Genomic DNA, 25,109 nt, shown 5'->3' with positions numbered 1-25,109 from the left:
TAATAACTATTTTACATAAGTATTTGTAAGCCAACACCAGGAGTGGAACAAAGAAAAAGAAGTATAAGAGCTTCCTTGTTTCAATCCACTGATGTAACATACTTCTAAAAATACTCAAGTGTTAAAGAAGCATGCCAACAAAAAAATGTACTTTCCCATTAGAAAGGTACATGATGTAAACTGTAGTGAAGGTAATCTTCTGACTGTAGTCATGAGTTGTCCTCTCCTGTTTGGTCCTGTTCAATTGACTCTTCAACTGACAAAGTGTCTTATGTGTGGACAGGAAGTCCGTTTCTCTATTCAATTCTATGAGGCTGACATTGAGGCTTTCATAGGAATGAATAATTGAAATGACTTCCTGTCCACACATAAGACGTTGTGTCAGTTGAAGAGTCAGTGTCGGTCACATTACAAATCTGAGGATCAGAAGGTAGTGGTTAACTCACAACTACCGTCACCAACAAGAAAATAAACTTCACTAAAGGTTTACATAAATTACATTTTTAACAGGCCACAGGATAAAAATGTGGGAGGCTTCTTTAAAGGGACACTACCATCAAATTTTTTTTTATCAGATATCAACAGTCTACATATAAATATTTTATGTATCTTTAACATAAAATGGGTGGATGGTTTTCTAGATTAAATATATTGAAGTCACTCCATGTGTTCTACTTCCTGTCCTGGCTCCGCCTCTACTTCCTCCTTTCTTTGGACTTTTAGCATGGCAAACAGCCTTGCTTAACTTTCTCAGTCAGACCATTTACTGCAACCAGAGAGATGTACTCAATTAGAGCATCACACATTACACTGACAACTGCAGTGCTCTTCTGTGGTCATCTTTATCTATCATACTGTTTATCTATCTGTCTACCGTTCTAGTTGTTACAATGACTATTCATGGGTGCCGATGTCCGGTGCACACAGGTGCCAGCTTCCTATGTGTGAAGTTGTACTCATTGTAACTGTCTTCAGCACTGCTAGGGTTACACTTCTCCTGCGAGCTACTGCATGGCTGTGTCCAGTTGCTAATCAACCACTCCTATATAGATATGCTGCTGACCTCATTTTCTTGCCTTGAAAGAAAACAAGGTCTGCACTTATGTATGGTTGTGGGTGCTTGTGGAAGACTTGTCGGCCAGTATACTCAAAAGTTCACAGCACTCCAAAACATTAGATGTAATTATCATATTTCATTTACACTTCCAAAAGAAAATCCAGGAATGTAATAATAATATATATAATTGCATGATAATCTTAGATATACCACTTAATCCTAAACAATAGGACTTTTTGGTCTTCGGCCGGTCGTCGACCTGTATCGACCTTCATCAGCATCAGGTTTCTGAAGCTTTGTGACAGGAGGTATAAAGAAAGCCTGGATGTCCACTTTCTTGCCTGTTCAATTGATCTCTGTTGGCCTCTACAGATCTTGCTAGGTGTCTCTCTAGCTAGCAAGAGCCAGTAAAAGGGCTTTAATTCATTTTCCTGCCCGTGTACCTGACCTGTGTCCTTTCATTATACTGTTCCTGTGCTGCCTACCCTGACCTTTGGATTGTTCCACACATTAGCATGAACTCTGACAGCCCTGACCTTTGCTCGTCTCCTGACCAGTTTCTCAGATTCCCCATGGGCCAGCAGCCAACTATACCATGACTACTCAAGGAAGTAGTGGTCTATTTGGTTCCCTGAAAATGGCAGCACTGATTGGATAGAGTGAGTCTGTGCAGGTACACACCCCAACTGTTTACCACCCCTCTGTACCTTTACTGCAGACTGCTAGCAATTCATTCATAACTTCTAGTAGAAATAATAGAGGAATGGCACAACATAAGAATAGATGATCCAGAAATGATATTACATGGAGAATGCATGAAGCTATTAAAACGGGCATGTCAGGGGTGGTGACAGGTCATCTTTAATTGCTATCCTGAATTAAGGTACTTTATACTGGATCTAGCACGGGTACCAGCGATTTTATTTTTGCTTGTCTGGAGAGCTGGTCCGTTTACTCCAAGTAACGTGGATCATGAGACCCTTGCTGCTGATCTTAAACCCTGCTAGGGCCTATTATAGTTGTTGTGTCTGATCACAATAATACCAGGTGAGCACCTCCAATTTGTCCTTATATCTCAACACTCTGTCACAAAGGGTATTATTCGATGTTGTGCTCTGCCTCATTTTTTATATGTAGTGGTTTTATTCTTCTATGTTGGCTGCTACAGAAGGTCAATATTTTGTATTTCATTTTAGATGGTATAGCACTAAAAAGCCTAAATAAACTTGTTTCCTATGAATATTGAGTTACAAATACCCCTTTATAATGGAAGTGTCCTGTAAGCCAATATATCTACCTTATAGCCAGTTTTACACACGTGTATTATGGGTTCATGTTCTTTAGGATTCATTCACACGATCGTGCTGTGTTTTGCGGTCTGCAAATTGTGGATCCGAAAAACACGGATGCCGCCTGTGTGCCTTCTGCAATTTGCGGAACAGAATGGACGGCCCATTATACAAATGCCTATTCTTGTCCGCAAAACGGACAAGAATAGGACATGATCTATAATTTTTGCAGGGCTGCGGAACAGAGCAAATGGGTCCGCACCCGAGCCGCAAAAAAATGCGGCTCAGATGCGGAACCAAACCACGGTCGTGTGAATGAGCCCTTAAGCTGTACAGTCTCTTTTCAATTACATGTTAGAATCCGGTGTGTAGGGGCAGTTATTGAGACTTTATAACAAATGGCATCATTCACTATCACACAATATTACGCCTCCTGGGTAGATATCACCCTGACCTACAGTGTTAAGGGGCCTTCACATGGGCTGAGAATCCGCCAGATAATCGCTAACAAGCCTTAATAGGAACGCTCGTTAGCGATTATCTGGTGGTGTAAAGGTGCCACTGCTTACCCGATGAATGAGCTCTGGCATTAGCGATCCCTCCTCCCCATACTGTAAAAGAGATCGTTGCATGTAGCGGTCTCCTTCACTGACGAGCAGGTGCTTCCAGGAAGGAAGTGTTCGCCTGCTAAATTGTCCCATCTAAAGGGACCTTTGGTAACACACCGGCCTATATATGTCAGCCCATGCAGCAGCGCACAATAACAAGGTCATAACAAGGCACAGACTAAAAATAGTCCACTGTAAACGTCTATTAACTTACTTGCAATGACGAACAAACATCCTATACGGATGGAAGCATTAAAAGATAAAAAAATTATTACAGATCATATCATTGTACAACAAAGATCTGATTTACCGTATTAAAATTTATATTCTATATTAATTTTTGTTGTGGTTTTGCTTTGGTTCTTGTCAGAATTTTTATTAATTTCAATAAATAACAATCTATAAAATTTAGAAAAACAATACAGCCATGTGTTGAGTATAACTGCAGCCAACACAGACATCTGTGGCATACGTGGTTCTCGAGAGTAAAAAATTACTTCTTAAAAGGGTTTTCCTGGAATACAATATTGATGACCTACTATTCAGTGCTACCTACTACCTACCTACAAACATTTAAATTATCACTCATGGGACAAATTTAAGCCCTGCCCTGGTAGGAGGTGTTCATGTGTGTTTTACGGTATGGTTGAAAAACCATGTCAAGGGTTTGTGGACTGTAAGCTCATATGGCCAGGGTTCCTACTTAATAGATCTAATGTTTGTTTGGTCTGTAGCAAACTACGAGTAATTTATCAAGCCCAGTGTGCCAATTTTCTGACGTGAAAAAAGTTGCAATTTTTTTTCTCCACTAGAGAAGCTTTTCTAAAAAGTGGGTGGGGCTCAGGAGAAAGGACAGGGAGACTGTCAGGAGACAAATGTATCATACTGTACACCAGAAGCATCCCATAAATTATAGCTGACTTCTACATCAGCTCTTCGTAAATCTGATGCATGTTACTCCAAAAGAGTCTGCCCCACTGTTATAAATGTTATGTTTTACCTTAATGCTTTGTAGATCCTGATACAAGTTGATCATACTATATAAATAACTATAATGACGATAACCCGCCGGTCATTTCTTTGCTATTTGCGAAAGTCCACTTTTCATCCCAGTTTTTAGAGAATCATAATTTTTAATGCTGTTGTTACCAATAATAGAGGCTCACTAACTTCCTTCCAACAGTGACTACTTACTCAACATCCCGCTTGCGTATAGATTTTCCTGATGCCATGACTTCTGCTACTTTGGACACTATAGGGTCATAATTCATACTGGCAACTGCAATGACTTCATCATTACTAAAATATACAGAAACAGCAACTTCAGTAAAGTATTACATTTGAATGTCATACAAAAATGAAACATGATGTGCTTTTTACTTAAACTGTATCTGTCATTTTTTTTGTAATGTGTAGGGGCAGTGACACTGACCATTTCTAGATTATACTTTAATTACTGAAACTGTACATTTCTATTAGACAACAGCTCTAAATGCGCCCATTTTGTGCCTTAGCAACGCTCGCAGTCAGTGTGAAGCAAGTCTCCACAGTTAAGTTGACAGAAGACAGGGATCTATTTTTCTAATAGAAAAGTACAATTTTCTAATAGAAAAGTACAATTTCAGTAATTAAAGTATATTAGAGAAAATGGTCAGTGTCACTGCCCCTACACATTATTAAGAAAAAAATATATAACAGTTACATTTCAATTCTGTTTTTATTAAAACAAAAAAGAAGCATAATCTTAGAGTTCTTGACAGTAACGGCAAAGAGATGATCAACAATGAACTTGTAACCCCTAGTGAAGTCATCACAAGGCTGGGAAAGATCTTTGCAGTATCTTTTCCTTTTCCTGTAAGGACTTTAAAGATTAAAGAGGACCTTTCATCGGTCCAAACATTGTGAACTAAGTGTCATGATCTGTACAGCGGCGCCCAGGGATCTTACTGCACTTACTATTATCCCTGGGCGCCACTCCGTTCTCCCACTATGTCCTCCGGTATCTTCGGTCACTTGGTTTAAGTAGGAGGAGACTGCCTTTGTTCTCCTGGGCGTCTCCTTCTCCTAGGCTGTAGTGCTGGCCAATCGCAGCGCAGAGCTCACAGCCTGGGAGAAAAAAACCTCCCAGGCTGTGAGCTCTGAGCTGCAATTGGCCAGTGCTACAGCCTAGGAGAAGAAAACGCCCAGGAGAACAAGGGCAGTCTCCACCCAGTATAACCAAGTCCCCTAATTCTCTGCCTACTATAACCAAGCGAGCAAACATACCGGAGGGAATAGTGGGAGAACGGAGCGGCACCCAGGGATATTAGTAAATGCAGTGAGATCCCTGGGCGCCGCTGTACAGATCATGATACTTAGTTCACAATGTTTGGACCGATAAAAGGTCCTCTTTAAGGCAATATGACATTTTCATAGCTTTTTTTTTTTTTTTTTATTTAAACAATTTTTTTTTTATGGTTTGTCTCTCCATATTTTGACATCTAGACTTTTTAATCGTTCTCTTGATGGAATTCATGCCTTTTTTGTAGGGCAAGCTGTAGTTTTGATTGGCACCATTTTGAGGTGTTGCGACATCATTATTTCTGTACATTACCATGTATTTATCATACTGTTGTGACATCATCGTAATTGCTATACTGTGACATCATTCTGCACATTATGGACACTATTGCGACATCACTTTGTGCATTATCCTTGTACAATATGGAAACCAACATGGTCATAAGCTTCTCATGTTCTGAACTTTGCTTGAAGATGGTCATGGTGGAGTGGGGTCCCATTCCAAGTTTGGCTATGGGGCTTCATGGGTACTTGTTATGCATGTGATAGTGTCATATACCGGAACATCAATATTGCAGTTTGTTAGCAAGCAAAGGCAGGAGGACTGGACCAGTGGTGCAGGGAACACCACTGAAGAAAGAGGTGAGTGTAACATTGTTTTTTTATTGTAGCCAAGTGGGGTAGCTTGTTTGAGATTTTTAGTTACAGTATCTTGGACAACCCTTTTATAGGAAGTTGTAAAATCTCTTTGTAATGAGCTCCCCATAGTAGTGGCTGCAGAAAAATGCTGTAAATCTATGTCGGGAACAGTAGAAGTTCAGCTCTGGGTCCCTTCTTACCCCGTGCCCAATAGAAGTCACATAGTCTGCCTCTATGGTAGATATGCCACCGAGTGTCTCCATGCTCAACTTTTAATGCTATATTTGTGTAACTTAAAGGTTTAACTTTAAATCTTCATATAACTATAGCTTACAGACAATTATCTGTATTAAAGGGATTGTTCAGTTTAGAAAACAGAGGAGAGGTCATCTGTTTAGTATTTTTCATATGTTTAGACAAATGTAGTGCAGTGTGGTTACAAAAAGTGTCTCCCACCCTGGAGGACCTGTCCTGGTGGTGCAGGAACACTGAGCACATGCTGCCAAGTTCCATCCTCAGCTACAACAGGGGGAAACATATTGTTGAGGAACTCTTCTAAAAGTATAAATTGTCCACAGCAGAGAATCCTTTTAATGGCCCTTTAAAGGGCTAACTTATTAGAGGGGTTATCTCATGAAAACAGCTCCTACCCAAATCCTCTAACAGGGCATATAGCCATCATAGAGCACGTCTCAAACTCAGAACTCTCCTCTATGAGCCAGGATGGCTCTGTTGGATTCGATCAGTCCATGTGTTACACGGATAGCTATTGATATGAATGGATACCATGTGATACTGCATTTGCTCTGCAGCAGAAATGCATGGCTGCTGCTTCCAACAACAAAATCAGCTGATTGAGTATATTATACTGTATAAAATATATCTGCAACATACCTCATTCTCTATTTAGTTTCAAAGTTTACTATACTTATTTTTTAACTTTACTTTACTAAAATATTTAAAAAAAAATTACAAAACATGTTAAACTTTTTTGTGATAACATCTTAAAAAATGATTACAGAAATATATAGTTATTACATGATAACAATAGTATGCTACAGGACTTACCAAACAGCACATTTCTCCATGTTAGTGTGGAGACGTTGTCTCTTCCTTTAATATTTTTATGAATCATAGAAAAGCCGTGAGATACTGATTTGTATCACAAAAAAACTTTGATTTCATTGAAAATTTTGTCCTAATTACTGTATTTATGGACTGCTGACATTTTAGTCTCAGATCATCCAGACTGACTATTCGCTCTTGAATTATCTGTGCTATACCATAGTCCATAAAATACGGTAATTAAAAGTGTGTCATGCAAAACTGGAAGAATATTTCCTGCTTAATGTGACATTCTGTTACTTTTATGTCCCCAGGATTGGCAAATTTGTAGCGGTTACAGATAGAACATCAGAAAGAAATGTCGTATAGTTTTAAATGGAGATCCCACCAGCTTAGACTGAACAACAGAGTTACCAACTGACAAAACATTAAATAACTTTTCCTGCATTTTCTTTTAACAAAAAAAAGCGAATAAATCCTTATAAACTACATTCAGTTTACAAGATGGGGTGTCTTATGCCTAGTGACTAAAGGAAGCACTTAGGCTCAAGCTACACAGCAACATTTGATCATTTTAATGACAGGATTACTGCGACCTGTCCAATATTTTGTGACAGCTCAGGTGCAACCAAACATCACCATGTAGAATGAGCTTTAAAGAGTCACACAATTTCATTTAATTTAATAAAGAATAGTATAACTAGCAAATTTCTAAATCACTTAATTAAAAAAAATTGTGCCTGCATCCACCTATACCAAAGATGTAAAGTCATGGCGACTAGGGTTCTCACTTCCACCTAATTTACAGTCCGTTGTCAGGCACGATCCATCCCTAGTAACAGAGACACAGAAGATGGCTCACAGGAAATGGGAGCATGTCAGATTTAGGGCAAGTGGGAAGTAAGGGAAAGGACATCACAGCAGTACATTGCGGTCAGATTTCACAGAAGGGATACGCACCCTGCTTTTGAGTGAAATGCATCTAGCTGTTGTAGGAAGGTGCAAGGGTCCATCATTGACGTAAGGGACGTGTCAATTATAGCTTGCTGCTTTTTCCCAAGTGCTGATTTTTATAAGTGCATTGGAGATATTCAGGAGACTAACTCACAGCTTTTCCACTGTAGCAGAAGTTCAGCAGTGGTTCTGGTGGATACTCAGACACTGTTTCAAAACAGTGCTGATTTTTATAAGTGCATTGGAGAAATTCAGGAGATACTCAGGAGGTAATCTGGAGGTGGATACAATCTAAACAAGTAAGATTTGTTTGTTTATAATCTTTACCCTCTTTAAAATTGCAGACCTAGTTCTGTGCAGGAATTGTTGTGCTTTTATTTCAGGTTCCACTCTTCAGAGGTTTGGATGCTGTCTGATCTGGAGAGCGCTCTCCATAATGCAGAAGGAAATTGAATTTTTGAAATCTGAGATTTGTAAATTAACCGTTAAACAAACTCAGGCTGAGAACGTTGCAATGCCACTGCCACAGAGGCCCCCTAGAAATGGAAGATGGGTTACTGCAGGTTCTGGTAGACTGAGAGTTGTTGATAAAAGACATGTCCTACAGTCTGTGGCTCTCCATAATTCATTTGCAGCACTTTCAGAGTGCAAGAGCAATATGGAGGATGGCTCAAGCACAGTGGGTGATCAACAATCATCTCCCATGCCTAAAGTATGCAAGACTGCAGCCAAAGACAAAAAGGAGAAGGTGAAGACTGATAGTAAGCAGCTGTTGGTGGGATTCCATCATAAGAGGTGTGAAGTTTGAGGAAAATGGTGTTGTGAGATGTCAACCTGGTGCTACTGCTAGCATTAAGGAATTCAATGTATGGCTTGGAGAATGGTGTCTGAACCGAGGGTTTGGCTTTGTGTCTCATGTTACACCATGACTATCGCCTGCCTCATAATCTGCAATTGCTGGGCCTTGGAGTCTGGGTCTTTGTTTCGCCGGGCTCGTGGTCGGGGACTGTAGCGCTGCATGACTGGCTGTGGCTGTTATATCTTGACCCGTCCTATCCCCCTTGCTGTTAGGCATCCTGCACTCACCCGCTTCAGTGTTTTGCGGTGACCCCCGAGGGCTCTGATGTTGCGAGCTTCCATCTTCTGATGCTCAAGGGGATCCAAATCTGGTCATAGATGGCGGGCTGGGGGAGGACTCTGCATGTGAGGTTCGTGCACCGGCGCCATCTTTGTCCCGATCTTGTCCAAAGAAAAACTCTAGCTTCCCTTGCTTTTTCATACTCTGTTTTCCTCTGGTCATCATCAGGGCTGATTACGGTACCATATGGCACCAAGAGGTAAGCTTTAAAACACGATTTGAGGGTTGTGCTGGACTGAGATGCTATGCAGGAGCAGGAGTTCTGAAATCAAGCGGCCATACTCCTCGGCTTCACGGCCATGCCCCCTCTTGTGTCTCATGTTAGCTCTCGTTGGAATGGAAAAGAACTGTACAAGAAAGATGGTTTGCATCTTTCTCTCAAGGGAACGAATGTCCTCAGTGAACAGTTCCAAGTATTTGCTAAGGAGCATTTAAACTAGGAAAGGGGGCAAAAGAGTGATAATCCAGCAGTCCGACTGCCCCCCGGAACAATGCCAGAAGATGCCAGTAGCACAAAGGTTAAAAAATGACAACCTCAGATTCTTGTCTACAAATGCTCGCAGTTAAGGGAATAAGATCAATGAACTTGAGGCTATAATAGCATCTGAGAATATAGATTTAGTGGCTGTTACTGAGATGTGGTTCAATGGGAGTAATGACTGGGATATAACAATACCAGGGTTCTCTCTATACAGGAAAGACAGAGAAGGTAAGAAGGGGGAGGGGTGGCCCTGTATGTGAAAGATAGCATGAAATTTATTTTGATACAAGTTAGCAAGACCAATTTAGAGTCAGCTTGGGTTACCTTGCAGCTTGATAATCATAAGCTAACCTGTGTAGGTGTGATATATAGACCACCTAGCCAAGTCAAAGAATTAGATGATCTACTAGTTGATGAAATAGCTAAAATGAAATTGAAGGGGGAAGTTATCATTATGGGAGACTTTAATCTTCCTGATGTAAACTGGAAAACCAAAATAGCTAGTTCTGCCAGGAGTACAGATATTCAAAATTCCCTACTGGGATTATGTTTACAGCAAGTAGTTGAGGAGCCAACCCGGAAGGAGGTCATTTTAGATTTAGTATTCACAAATGGGAATTTGGTATGTGATATTTCTGTAGGGGAAAGCTTGTGATCTAACGATCACCAGTCAGTGTGGTTTACTATAAGTACAGTGACTGAGTCACACCACACAAAAACAAAAGTTTTAGATTTGAGAAAAACTGACTTTTCTAAAATTAGATTAGTGGTATACGAGTCCCTATGAGATTGGAACAGTTTCAATGGAGTCCAGGAGAAATTGTACTATTTAAAAGTGGCACTATTGAAGGCAACAGAAAATTGCATTAGGCTTGTCCGTAAAAGCAAAAATTTAGGAATTATAAAATATAAAAAACGAGGATGACAGGCAAATTTATAAGATTAGGCAGAGAGAGGCCAAACAAGTTATAAGAGCGTCTAAACCACAGGCAGAAGAGAAATTAGCTCAGTCAGTGAAAAAGGGCAATAAGACATTCTTCAGATACATAGATGATAAAAGGAAACTAAAACAAGGAATTGATAATAGAAAAAATTAGCAAGCATGTATGGCCATACAGTTTATAGGAGGACTTTTGTTGCGGGTACGTCCACTTGTTTAACCAGACGAGTTTCGGGAAGATTCACTCTCCCTTCCTCAGTGGTCCTGGAAGGGAGAAGGAGAGTGAATCTTCCTGAAACGCGTCTGGTGAAACAAGTGGATGTACCCGCAACAAAAGTCCTCCTATAAACTGTATGGCCATACAGAAAGAATCTTGAAGAAAAAGGAAAAGGAAGAATATACTTCCCTTCGATTCTTGTATTCAAAGATATTCGCGGTATAGAGCGTGAACTCCCGCGATCTTTTGAAGCTACTCCTGTGAGATTCAAACTTGCTTGGCTCAAGGAGAGCAACAAACACCCCGGCAACATTCGGAGCTCCGCACCAAGCGATCGGGAGATAGCTGGACTATACGGTCAGCCAAATACCGACAAAGATCTTACTTTTAGTGGCAAAAAGGATATCTAAAGAGAGACTTTAGGTACAGTGTTACTTGAATCTATCGGATAATATAGGAATATACTGCGATTCTGAGGCAAGTACAACGTGAGCACCTGAAGTGACATTTCACTTTTCTACCCTTGGACAGAGGTATAGAGGAGATATTTTGACATTTTTGCATGTAGAAACGGTGGCATACAGAGTCTAGGTTGTGCAAGTCTAACCATTTGATACCTTATGTATTATATGCTATTGTATACTATCTTGATTGTTTTATTGTTTTAAATATTTTATGGGGATATGTATAAGGATTGTGTAATAATATTTTCTGCATACTTCAATCTGAGACCAAATGTATGAGTGCTCGCTCATTTTTTCTATTATCATTTTTCAATCAAGGGTTGGGTGTTCCCCTTTATTTGAGCTTGTAGCACCATACCAGAGCTAATTACGAGTGAGCCACCTCAACCTATTGTAAAGGAAGGTATATGGAAGAAGATAAAGAACTAGCTGACTGCCTCAATGGATACTTCTGTTCAGTTTTTACAAAGGAAAATGAAGGAAAAGGACCTCAGTTAGGAAAGAAGACTAATGAATCTTTTGATGCATGTGTCTTTACAGAGGAAGAGGTTCTAAGTCAGCTGTCTAAAATTAATACAAATAAGTCACAGGGGCCTGATGGGATGCACCCAAAGCTATTAAAAGAGCTCAGCGGCAAACTAGCAAAACCATTAACAGATTTTTTTTAACCAATCACTGGCAACAGGAGTCATCCCAGAAGATTGGAAATTGGCAAATGTTGTGCCCATTCACAAGAAAGGTAGTAGGGAGGAATCGGGCAACTATAGGCCAGTAAGCCTGACATCAATAGTGGGGAAATTAATGGAAACCATACTTAAGGAGAGGATTGTGGAACATCTAAAATCCCATGGATTGAAAGATGAAAAACAGCATGGGTTTACTTCAGGGAGATAATGTCAAACTAATCTTATTGATTTTTTTGATTGGGTGACTAAAATAATAGATGGCGGAGGTGCAGTAGACATCGCTTATCTGGACCTTAGTAAGGCTTTTGATACTGTCCCACATAGAAGGCTTATCAATAAATTGCAGTCTTTCTGCGTGGACTCCCATATTGTTGAATGGATTAGACAGTGGCTGAGAGACGGACAACAGAGGGTTGTAGTCAATAGAGTATATTAACGATGGTCTTGTTACCAGTGGGGTACCTCAGGGATCTGTTCTGGGACCCATATTGTTTAATATCTTTATCAGCGAAAGATTTGTAACAGGGTTGATGTTCCTGGAGGGATACACCAAATTGAAAAGGATTTAGGAAAACTAGAGGAATGGTCAAACATCTGGCAACTAAAATTGAATGTTGATAAGTGCAAGATAATGCACCTGGGGTGTAAAAACCCAAGAGCAGAATATAAAATCAGTGATACAGTCCTAACCTCAGTATCTGAGGAAAGGGATTTAGGGGTCATTATTTCAGAAGACTTGAGGGTAGGCAGACAATGTCATAGAGCAGCAGAAAATGCTAGCAGAATGCTTGGGTGTATAGGGAGAGGCATTAACAGTAGAAAGAGGGAGGTGCTCATGCCGCTCTACAGAGCGCTAGTGAGACCTCATTTGGAGTATTGTGCGCAGTACTGGAGACCATATCTCCAGAAGGATATTGATACTTTGGAGAGAGTTCAGAGAAGAGCTACTAAACTAGTACATGGATTGCAGGATAAAACTTACCAGGAAAGATTAAAGGACCTTAACATGTATAGCTTGGAAGAAAGACGAGACAGAGGGGATATGATAGAAACTTTTAAATACATAAAGGGAATCAACAAGGTAAAAGAGGAGAGAATATTTAAAATAAGAAAAACTGCTACAACAGGACATAGTTTTAAATTAGAGGGGCAAAGATTTAATAGTAATATCAGGAAGTATTACTTTACTGAGAGAGTAGTGGATGCATGGAATAGCCTTCCAGCAGAAGTGGTAACTGCAAATACAGTGAAGGAGTTTAAGCATGCATGGGATAGGCATAAGGCCAGCCTTCATATAAGATAGGGCCAAGGGCTATTCATAGTATTCAGTATATTGGGAAGACTAGATGGGCCAAATGGTTCTTATCTGCCGACACATTCTGTTTCTATGTTACCGAGGTTCCTGGTCTCGGTTAGATAGAAACCGGCTATTTTGTGTGTCAGCGGCAGCTAGTGCTCACTGAAACTGTGTTTTCTTAGTGTCGCTTAAAAGCCGTTCCGGGACGGTTCTTATTGAGAGCAGCCAAAGAGCAGGGTGCGTGGCTGTTCCCCACGTCCAGGCCAGGTTTTGGGCTGGGGTTTAAAAACCCAGCCAGCCACTCAGCTGGGTGTAGAAGATCCTCCAGGTGATAGTGGAGCTGTGGAAATCTCTGTATTGGCATCTGAGGCTGTGTCTGTGTGTGAGGCTTGTAGCTGGATGCATGCCTGTGACCTGTCTGGAAGGACAAGGGAACGACATCCAGGTCTGGAACTCTTTATGCGGTACCCGCAGCATGGTGTGAAGTGAACACCAGGACTTGACCTTCTATTGCGGTACCTGCAGCAAGGTGTGAATGGAACAACAGGGTTTAAACCAAGGTGACTTTGTTTATATTTTCTTTTCTGCCTTTTTGTGTGAATAAACACAGAACCTTTGCTTTTCAACCGTGATCTTGCCTCTGTATTGCGTCCTCTTACCCTGCCTACCAGAGCAAATCCTTACAATTGGTGGCTTGGAGCGGGCAAGCGCAGTAAGGCTGGCGTGAACGCCGAAATATTGTTGGTTTGCACATGGTTGTATGTCATTCATCAAACCGGCTAAATTCAAACCTGTGTCACATGACGAAATGGAGGCTGTTAAGAAGGCCCTCGTGGAGGCTAACCTGCAGCAACGTGAGGCTAATAAGCAGCAGCAGGAGACCAATCAGTTGCTGCTACAACACATGATGGCTTTGTAAACAGCAGGAGCAACCCCAAGCATACACGATGCCTGGAAAGCAGTCCATGCAGCGATCCCTAAAATGTCCCCCGCAGACGACGTCGAGACCCACCTGGCAATGTATGAGAAAGTGACTACCAGGGAAAAGCTGCCCCAGGACCAGTGGGCTGAGGTCATCACTCCTTTTCTGACATCAGAGTCACAGCGGGTGTATTTTGACTTGCCGGACGATCAAGCGTCCGACTACCCAAATGTAAAGGGCCCAATGGGTGCATCAGTGGGGGGTTCAACCCGGCTGAGCCTGTGAGACCCCAGTATTATGACCTGCTCAACCTGTTGCAAAAGTGTCTACAACCTGACATGCTGAGCCCCACTGCTATGTTGGACTGGTTGTTAGCAGACAGGTTCTGGAGGGCTCTGCCCCCCCCCCCCCCCTCTCCAGCAATGGATTGGCCAGGTCTCTCCAGGTAATGCGCTGGAGATGGTCAACCTGGTGGAGCGCTATGAGGCTACCTGGAACTGACAGGGTGGTTCTGTTGGGAGGGGGGGCAGTCAAATCTCGTAACTCTCCACCCCAGATCCAGCAACCGGTGCCCACCAAACCCGCCCAGGACGTAACCCTTGTGGACCCCGCTCCAATAATCTGCTGGCTGTGTCAGGAGCCTGGCCATGTTCGAGCAGACTGTCCACAGCAGGGGGAACCCATGGACACGAACTATGGCTTCCGTCAATCATTATATGCCAGGAAACTGTGTGCAGTGGGTGCTCCGGAGTCTCTGAATCACCTGTGCTAGGTTGAGGTAGGAGACACTCCAGCGGAGGCTTTGTTGGACTCAGGAAGTCTGGTGACCCTGGAAAGGGCTTCCCTGGTAAGCTCCGCTGAGTACACCGGCCGTAAGGTCGGAGTCATGTGTATACATGGGGACTTAAAAGACTACCCTACTGCTATGGGGTCTCTGTCTATGGTTTCCGGCAGGTGGATCCACGAGGTGGCTGTTGCAACCAGCCTACACCTATGAACTTATAGTAGGGAGAGACTTCCCGGGTTTCACGGCACTGTGGCCTGTTCTGAGAGTGACTGATAAGCATGAGACAGGTGTAACCCTAGCAGAGTGGCCAGGCTCAGGGTGGAGACCAGAACCCTGGGAACCTGAGTCCGAAGGGCCAGCAGTAGGGGTGACCGCCACTTCGGTGGAGGAGGAGGAGACAACCCTGCTGAGTGTATTGGTGGGAGACATAGAGGACTTGCTGTCGGGACCTGAGCTGGCAGACCTCAATGTCTCCGGTGATAATTTTGGTACCGCACAACACCGGGATCCAACCTTATCCCGAGCCTGGGAAAATGTACTAATAATAGATGGTGAACCACAACAACCGGGGGCAGAGTCAGCGTTCCCCCGTTTTGTGGTTCATCAGGATATGTTGTATCTGGTAAATCAGCTGCGAGGTGAATCAGTTGAACAGTTGGTGGTGCCCCAGGCTTATAGCAAACTCGTGTTAGAGTTAGCCCACCAGCATGTTCTCGGGGGTCATCTGGGAATGCAGAAAACACAGGACCGGATACTACAACGGTTTTACTGGCCCAGTGTGCTTAAAGAGGTGGACGAGTTCTGTAAGTCTTGCCCGACCTGCCAGGCAACTAGCCCCCAGCACCTTTTTTGCAGTCCCTTGGTACCCCTCCCAATCATTGAGGTAGCGTTTGAGCGAACCTCTATGGACCTAGTAGGTCAAAGTCCACTAGGAGACACCAACACATTTTGGTTGTCCTTGATTATGCTACTCGGTACCCGGAGGCAGTCCCACTGCGACATACATCAGCGAAACTTATAGCTAAAGAGCTAATGGAGATGTTCTCCCGAGTGGGGCTACCTGAAGAGGTCCTGACTGATCAGGGGACCCCTTTTATGTCCAGGGTCATGAGGAAACTCTGCAAGTTACTGCGTATTAAACAGTTACAGACGTCCGTGTATCATCCACAAACGGATGGACTGGTTGAAGGATTTAACAAAACACTAAAAACCATGTTAAAAGGGTGGTGACCAAAGATGGAAAGGATTGGGACCTTCTTCTGCCCTATCTCATGTTCGCAGTGCGAGAGGTGCCCCAGGCCTCTACTGGGTTCTCGCCCTTCGAATTGCTATATGGCAGACATCCTCGTGGCTTGTTGGACGTAGCCAAAGAGGCATGGGAACAACAACCTACTCCGCATAAAAGCGTCCTGGAATCTGTTACCAAGATGCAACAGCGGATAGAGACTGTTTTGCCTCTTGTCAGGGAACACATGGAGGCCGCTCAGCGAGCAGAGAGTCGGATCTATAATCGGCAGGCTCGGGTCCGGAACTTTAACCCGGGTGATCGGGTTTTGGTTCTGGTGCCGACAGTGGACAGTAAGTTCTTAGCCAGGTGGCAGGGGCCCTATGAGGTACGTGAGAAAATTGGAGAGGTAAATTACAAGGTACACCAGCCGGTGAGGAGATAGCCGAAACAGGTTTACCATGTTAATTTACTAAAACCTTTGAAGGATAGGGAAACCTGTACGGAAGACAGCCCGCGGCCGGGCTTTCTTGGACAAAAGATTCAGGCTCCTATGTCTGATGCAAGGGAAGCGGTTGCCACAGTAAAAATTGCTGACAGCCTCTCCTCTAAACAGGCTCAAGAAACCAGGGAGTTCGTTAGTCGGAACACGGATGTGTTCTCAGACCTCCCTGGACGCACTTCCGTAATCCAACATGACATTGTCACTGAGCCTCAGGCAAAAATCCGGTTAAAGCCATACCGAGTACCCGAGGCTCAGCGAAAATCCATATCAGAGGAAGTGCAGCTCATGTTGTGGCTGGACGTCATTGAGGAGTCTAAAAGTAAATGGGCCAGTCCTATAGTCTTAATTTCCAAGCCAGACGGGACGTTACGAAATATCAAAGTTCGATGTATATCCAATGCCTCGGGTAGATGAACTAATTGAGAAAATAGGCCAAGCCAGGAAATTTTCTGTTTTGACCTCACCAAAGGGTACTGGCAGGTACCCTTGACAGAGGCTGCCAAAGAGAAAACTGCCTTTATTACACCAGAGGGGCTGTACCAGTATAAGGTGTTACCCTTTGGCCTGCATGGCTTCCCCCACCACTTTCCAACGTGTTATGGATATTGTACTTCGCCCACATCGGTGGTACACCTCGGCTTACCTGGACGATATTATCATTCACAGTACCGGGAAAGTCACCTGCCCAAAGTACAGGCCATAGTGGACTCCCTTCAAAAGGCAGGACTAACAGCTAACCCAAAGAAATGTGCAATAGGGTTAGAGGAGACTAAATACCTTGGGTATGTCATTGGGCGCGGAGTCATTAAACCCCAAGTTTTAAGCAAAATAGAGGCGATACGGAATTGGCCCCGACTTGCCACCTCTAGACAAGTAAAGTCCTTCCTGGGAATGGTGGGCGATTACATGAGGTTTTTCCCCCATTTTGCCACTTTAGCGGCTCCATTGACAGGGCTCTTAAAGGGACGGAAGTCCGTGATAGTCTGCTGGAATGACCAAGCGGAAGAGGCTTTCTCCGCTTTGAAGTCAGCTCTGTGTGGGTCCCCAGTTTTGGTGACGCCCGACTTCAAGAGGGAATTTGTGGTACAGACTGATGCCTCCAAAGTAGGCCTCGGTGTGGTACTGTCTCAGGAAGTCAACAGGGAGGAGCATCCTGTCTGGCGTGTGTTCACTCCCTCAGGGTTGAACAAAGGGGAAGGTACGTAGGAAGGCACAAGGGTCTGTCATTGACGGAAGGTACGTGTTACCGAGGTTCCTGGCCTCAGTGAGATAGGAACTGGTTATTTTGTGTGTCAGCGGCAGCTAGTGCTCGCTGACACTGTTTTTTCTTAGTGTGGCTGAAAAGCAGATCCGGGCCGGTTCTTATTGGGAGCAGCCAAAGAGCAGGGTGGGTGGCTGTTCCCCACGTCCAGGCCACGTTTTGGGCTGGGGTTTAAAAACCCATCCAGCCGTTCAGCTGGTGGTGGAATGATCCTCCAGGTGATAGTTGAGCTGTGGAAATCTCTGTATTGGCATCTGAGGCTGAGGCTGTGTCTGTGTGTGAGGCTTGTAGCTGGATGCATGCCTGCGACCTGTCTGGAAGGACAAGGGAACGACATCCAGGTCTGGAACTCTTTATGCGGTACCCGCAGCATGGTGTGAAGTGAACACCAGGACTTGACCTTCTATTGCGGTATCTGCAGCAAGGTGTGAATGGAACAACAGGGTTTAAACCAAGGTGACTTTGTTTATATTTTCTTTTCTGCCTTTTTGTGTGAATAAACACAGAAACTTTTGCTTTTCAACCGTGATCTTGCCTCTGTATTGCGTCCGCTTACCCTGCCTACCAGAGCAAATCCCTACACTGTGCAGCTGAAACAGGGAATAATATAGCTGAAAGAGGCATTAGGGAAGCCCAGAAAAACATGTTTCTTCACAGTTATGATTGTACAAAGATCCATCCATCATGCAAACTTTTTTTCAAAGATGTAGGTACACTTTAAAGCCTGTCTCCATTTAACCTACTCACTCTCTATCCTTAAGCCACTGTTTCTCAAACCAGTTCCCAAGGAGAACCAACTGGTCATGTCTTCAGGATATGCAGTATAAACATCCTAGCAAATAGCACCACAAATCTCAGCTGTCATAATGTATGTGTTTATGATTTTGAGTAGGCTACAACACTTAAAGGGATTGTGCAGTCCTACAATATTTCCGGTACCCCCAACAGTCAGCTGTTTAAAGGGGTAGTGGCTGTCGTGTGAGCAAATTCAAGTGAATTGGATGAGCATTTGTAATTACATTGCACCAGCACGGCAAAGGAATGAAATGCAGGTAGTTTTGATTATGAAAGAGTGTTAGAGGAGGTTAAACATTTAAACTCACCAAAAATTTGACTACGATTAAAATAATTAGGGCTATATTTTTTTTTAGAAGCAGCCACTTTCGTCCATTTGCTCTGTCTCGAATTGAAGATAAGAATATTTCTTCCTATTCAAGTATATAAGATTGAGCTGCAATACCAATGTCCAAGGACAAGAGTGGTGTTGTTTCAGAAACAAACCTGACCTCTTTTTGTAATCCTAGATGAACACTTTACCTTGCCACTTTTTAATTATACGAATTTGACTTGTAGTCCAACATATATGTTGGATAACACTGACACAATAAAGGCAAGTTGTTAACTCTGTTGTTTAGTCTATGAGAAACCAGAGAGCGTAACCTTCAACCTGGAGATGTGAGCGTTCCTAAGTATTACCTCCATTGATCTACGAGGGATGTCATCTTACTATTGGAATACAAGCGCCTTGTGGACCTCCTAAATAGTAAAATAATGTATATCTTTACACAAACATTTTACAAGTTTAGGTAAGAACCAGTGCTCATGCACCACTTTTTGAGTGGTATTTTGAGTAGGACAGTACAAAAACAGTTCAAAATAAACTTAGAGTAATTATTATAAATATCCACTCCTATCTCTTTGGATATATTTATGAGAATTATGAAAAAACACCATGAAGCAGGTCAGCTAGGTTTTCAGGTGTATGATCCATCTGGACCTGAAAATGTGCACTGTGTGCTGGATTAAATTGCAAAGGGGATAATGAAAACATATAAAAAATAATTTCTACTTAGTGAGAAAAGACCAGTAGATTTCAATAAAACATACACTGTATGGACAAAAGTTTTGGGACACACCTCTTCATCGGTGAATTCAGGGGTTGCATCCACTCTCATTGCCACAGGTGTATGAAATCCAGCAATTCATGAAATTTCTTCTCTCCTAGATATTCCATCATCAACTGTGAGTGGTATTATTGCAATGTGGAAGTGGTTAGGTACCACAGAAACACAGCCACCAAGTGGCAGACCACATAGTGCAGGGTCAAGAAGCATAATGCATAAAAGTCTGAATGATTGTAGAATTCCAAAACCTCATCTGGCATTAACATCAGCACAAAAACGGAGTTGAGTTTCCGTGGCCAAGCAACTGCGTGAAAGCCTTACATCACCAAGTTCAATGCCAAGAGTCAGATAGGGAGGTGTAAAAAAGCATGCTGCCACTGGACTTTCAAGCAGTGGAAATGTGTTCTTCAGAGTCATGGATCACATTTCTCTGTCAGATGGACAAGTCTGTGTTTGGCGAATGCAAGGAGAATGTTAGCTGCCTGACTGCATTGTGTCAACTGTAAAGTTTGGTGGAGGAGGGATGATGTTATGGGGTTGTTTCTATTGGGCTGGGCTAGGCCACTTAGTTTGAGTGGAACAGTTTGGCAAGGCCCTTTTTTGTTCTAGCATGATTGTGCCTCGGTGCAAAAAGTAATGTCCATAAAGACATGGTTGGAGGAGTTTGGTGTGGAAGAACTTCAATGGCCCACATTAAGCCCTGACCTCAACCCCATCAAATATCCTTGAGATGAACTACAATGGAGATTGCAAGTAAGGCCCTCTCATTCAACATCAGTGTCTGACCTCATAAATGCTATTCTGGATGAATGGGCAAAAATTCACACAAACTACAAAATCTTGTAGAAAGTCTTCCCACAAGAGTGGATGCTGTTTTAGCTTCAAAAGGAGGATGGATGGGAGGTCATAAAAGCTCCTGTAAGTATAATATGTAGGTGTCCACATAGTGTATATGCCAATCTACCCTGTCCATCACTTCAAGGGTTTTTATAAAGAAAATACAATTTTAAAAAATAGGACAAAGCTAAATTCCATACAAGGACACTTGTGCCACTATAAATTCTGCACACAGGTCAATGGGACCGTGCAACTGTTTGGAAAGCTGCCACTTGAAAAACTATGACTATCCAACAGAAGTCATGGGTGTGAGGTCCACTTCAGAGGAATACTGCTTCTATTTAAAAGTCTTCTCCAGAGGAATACGGTCTCCATTGAGATGCTGATGTGATGTTTTTGCTTTTTTAAAAAAAAAAAATTATACTTTACATATACTTAATTGTTTAAAACTGCAAGTGACATATGTATTTATTTATCTCAGAACTTTTGTGACAGTGAACCTTTGTGTATGTGTCTGAACCAATTTAACATTTTTTTATAAAAATATATTACGCAAAAACATTAGTTACAATATAAAAACTAGTTTGCATACCGTGTGTAAAATGCCACAAATTTTAACTCTTCAATATCTCCTTGAATGATAACATCATCAAATCCTTCCCCGTTACCTGAAAAAAGGAGGTATTTTGAGTGTTTATCTGTTACTAGAACATGTCATCTCATCTGTGATTGGCATCCTGCTCATGGTAATGGTGAGTCACTCACATTTTTAAAGGGCATCTGTCAGCAGATTTGTACCTATGGCACTGGCTAACCTGTTGCATGTGTGCTTGGCAGCTAAAGGTATCTGTGTTTAGTCCGATGTTCATATGTGACTGCATTGCTGAGAAAAATTAATTTTTAATATATGCAAATGAGAGAGAGCCTCTAGGTGTAACGGCAACACCCCCATTGCTCCTAGAGGCTCATTTGCATATAATAAAAAAAATTCTCAGTACACATTTGAACATGGAACTAACACAGATGCCTTCAGCTGCCAAGTGCACATGTAACAGGTCAGCCAGTTTCATAGGTACAAATCTAGTGACAGATGCCCTTTAAGCTGTATGTATTGGCTGTATTTGTTACCTACTGTCCCTTTTTTATTGCAATATCTTAAAGAGCTTCTATCACCATGGTCATCCCTATTAAACCAAGCAGACTGCCTGGTAGGGTTGATTATGGTGACTAAAATAAGCTTTTTATCTCTAATCGGTATTACTGATGCAGAGAAATTCTTATTTTTGTTAAATGTAAATTATGTGTTCAACGCAACAAAGGGTTGGCTTAGCTATTTGGAATATAGCTTCACTTGTGACCCTCCCTGTTTCTGCTTCCCTTCATATCATGCCTTGTTTAATAGGGTTGATCATGGTGGCAGATACTACTAATCAAGAGTTAGGTGTTAGTAACATATTTCTCAGTGATAGTTAACATTTATTTCTGTAGATCTGTCCATCTCCATGGTAACAGACAAATGTGTCTCCATGGTAACAGACAAACAAACAAAGTCCCTACTTATAGGTTAACAATAAGGTTGACAAGAGGTATGAGACAGATGAGAGAGAGAGTATAAATGCAAAATCAGACTACACAGCGTTTGTTGTCTGTTGCTATGGTAACAGATACTTCTGCATATGTAGGAGCTGTATACACAAAACAATAGAACATTTTCTTTATACCTATTGCAAGATTGTTTCTTTATTGATTTTAGTTGAATTGCGACAATAAAAAAAAGTCAGTTGCATATTTGGACATAGCCTTTAACCCCTTAAGGACTCGGCCCTATTTCACCTTCTGGACTTGGCCATTTTTTGCAAATCTGACCAGTGTCACTTTAAGTGCTGATAACTTTAAAACGCTATCACTTATCCAAGCCATTCTGAGATTGTTTTTTTTGTCACATACCGTATTTTTCGCCGTATAAGACGCACTTTTCCCCCCCAAAATTGGGGGGGAGGGGGAAAGGCAGTGCGTCTTATGTGGCGAATACTTCAGTTTGTATACCGCCGACCGCATGCTGCGCAGCGCGGTGGCGGGTGTATTAGTAGGCATGGATGAGGGAGGAGGGGCCGGCATCCAGCTCTGTAACTACAGCGGGCCCGGTGCAGTCACTGTATTCTGCTACACCGGGCCCGCTCACTGTAGGAATCCTAACTGCAGGCAATGCTAACAGTAGTCTTTTATGCAGCCTGTACTTACGATACTAACTTTCCGGCAGCCAGCAGGCAGGAGGCTGAGCTGGCGGGCAGGCGCTGAAAACGTAACTCACTATGTCACGCGCTGGCTCCGCCCACTTTATGAATGTAGAAGGGAGAGCTGGCACGTGACATAGTGAGTTACGTTTTCAGCGCCCGCCTGCCAGCTCAGCCTCCTGCCTGCTGCCTGCCGGAAAGTTAGTATCGTAAGTACAGGCTGCATAAAAGACTACTGTTACGGTACCTTAATCAGCATACAGCATTGTCTGCTGTTAGGATTCCTACAGTGAGCGGGCCCGGTGTAGCAGAATACAGTGACTGCACCGGGCCCGCTGTAATTACAGAACCAGATGCCGGCCCCTCCTCCCTACTGGGGGTCATTCTATGGATAGCACTGTTATGGGGATTTGTGGATGGCACTGTTATGGGGGTCTGTGGATGACACATAGCGTAAAATGCTATTTATGTGTGTCATCAACAGATCCCCCATAACAGTGCCATCCACAGTCCCCAATAACAGTGCCATCCACAGTGCCCCCCATAACAGTGCCATCCACAGTCCCCAATAACAGTGCCATCCACAGTGCCCCCCATAACAGTGCCATCCACAGTGCCCCCCATAACAATGCCATCCACAGATCCCCATAACCGTGCCATCCACAGATCCCCATAACCGTGCCATCCACAGATCCCCATAACCGTGCCATCCACAGATCCCCATAACCGTGCCATCCACAGATCCCCATAACCGTGCCATCCACAGATCCCCATAACCGTGCCATCCACAGACCCCCATAACAATGCCATCCACAGACCCCCCATAACAGTGCCATCCACAGATCCCCATAACAATGCCATCCACGGACCCCCCATAACAGTGCCATCCACAGATCCCCATAACAGTGCCATCCACAGATCTCCATAACAATGCCATCCACCGACCCCCCATAACAGTGCCATCCACCGACCCCCCATAACAGTGCCATCCCCAGATCCCACATAACACCATTAGGCACACTTTTTGGTTCAAATTTTTTTTATAAATTTTTTCCTCCTTAAAAACCTAGGTGCGTCTTATGGGCCGGTGCGTCTTATAGGGCGAAAAATACGGTATTGTACTTCATGACATAGGTAAAATAAAGTTAAACAAAATCATTTTTATTTATAAAAAAATACCAAATTTACCAAAAATTCTCTACTTGTATAATACATAGTAATACCTCCAAAAATAGTTATTACTTTACATTCCCTATATGGTTCATGTTTGGATCATTTTGGGAATGATATTTTATTTTTTGGGGATGTTACAAGGCTTAGAAGTTAAGAAGTGAATCTTGAAATTTTTCAGAAATTTTCAAAAACCCAATTTTTAGGGACCAGTTCAGGTCTGAAGTCACTTTGCGAGGCTTAAATAATAGAAACCACCAAAAAATGACCCATTCTAGAAACTACACCCCTCAAGGTATTCAAAACTGATTTTACTAACTTTGTTAACCAAGAATTAATGGAAGATAGAGATACACATTTTCAAAATTTCCCTTTTTTGGCAGATTTTACATTTTAATAATTTTTTTTCCCAGTTACAAAGCAAGGGTTAACAGCCAAACCAAAATCAATATTTATGGCCCTGATTCAGTAGTTTACAGAAACACCCCATATGTGGTCATAAACTACTGTACAGGGACACGGCAGGGCACAGAAGGAAAGGAATGCCATACGGTTTTTGGAAGGCAGATTTTGCTGGACAGTTTTTTTGACACCATGTTCCATTTGAAGCCCCCCTGATGCACCCCTAGAGTAGAAACTCCAAAAAGGTGGCCCCATTTTAGAAACTACGGGATAGGGTGGCAGTATTGTTGGTACTAGTTTAGGGTACATATGATTTTTGGTTGCTCTACAGTACACTTTTTGTGAGGCAAAATAACAAGAAATAGCTGTTTTGGCACCGTTTTTATTTTTTGTTATTTACAATATTCATCTGACAGGTTAGATCATGTGATATTTTTATAGACCAGGTTGTCACGGATGCGGCGATACCTAATATGTATACTTATTTTTTACACAATGATTTCATTTTTGAAGCAAAAAGAGATGAGATGACTGTTTTATTGGCACTATTTTCAGGTGCGTGGGACTTTTTGATCGCTTGCTATTAAACTTTTTGTGATGTAAGGTGACAAATAATGGTTTATTTAGCACAGTTTTTATTAAAAAATTTTTAGGTGTTCATCTGAGGGGTTAGGTCATGTGATATTTTTATAGATCCGGTCGATACGGACGCGGCGATACCTAATATGTATCCTTTTTTTTTATTTA

The 25,109-nt window shown here is 42.5% G+C and overlaps 1 protein-coding gene across 1 annotated transcript in view; it reads right to left on the bottom strand.

Annotated features, from left to right (window-relative positions):
• Positions 1 to 25,109, bottom strand: part of AIFM3 (apoptosis inducing factor mitochondria associated 3) — a 139,377-nt gene that overhangs the window by 287 nt on the left and 113,981 nt on the right. Inside the window, exon 19 of the mRNA XM_044290988.1 lies at positions 4,149 to 4,253. Within this exon, the coding sequence (XP_044146923.1) occupies positions 4,149 to 4,253 (105 nt within the window). The remainder of the gene's footprint in view (positions 1 to 4,148; positions 4,254 to 25,109) is intronic.

This window comes from Bufo gargarizans, chromosome 1 (assembly GCF_014858855.1).
Source record: "Bufo gargarizans isolate SCDJY-AF-19 chromosome 1, ASM1485885v1, whole genome shotgun sequence".
Lineage (NCBI taxonomy): Eukaryota > Metazoa > Chordata > Amphibia > Anura > Bufonidae > Bufo > Bufo gargarizans.
The sequence above is the reverse complement of the archived record's forward strand: the minus strand, read 5'-3'. Positions and strand labels throughout refer to the sequence as shown.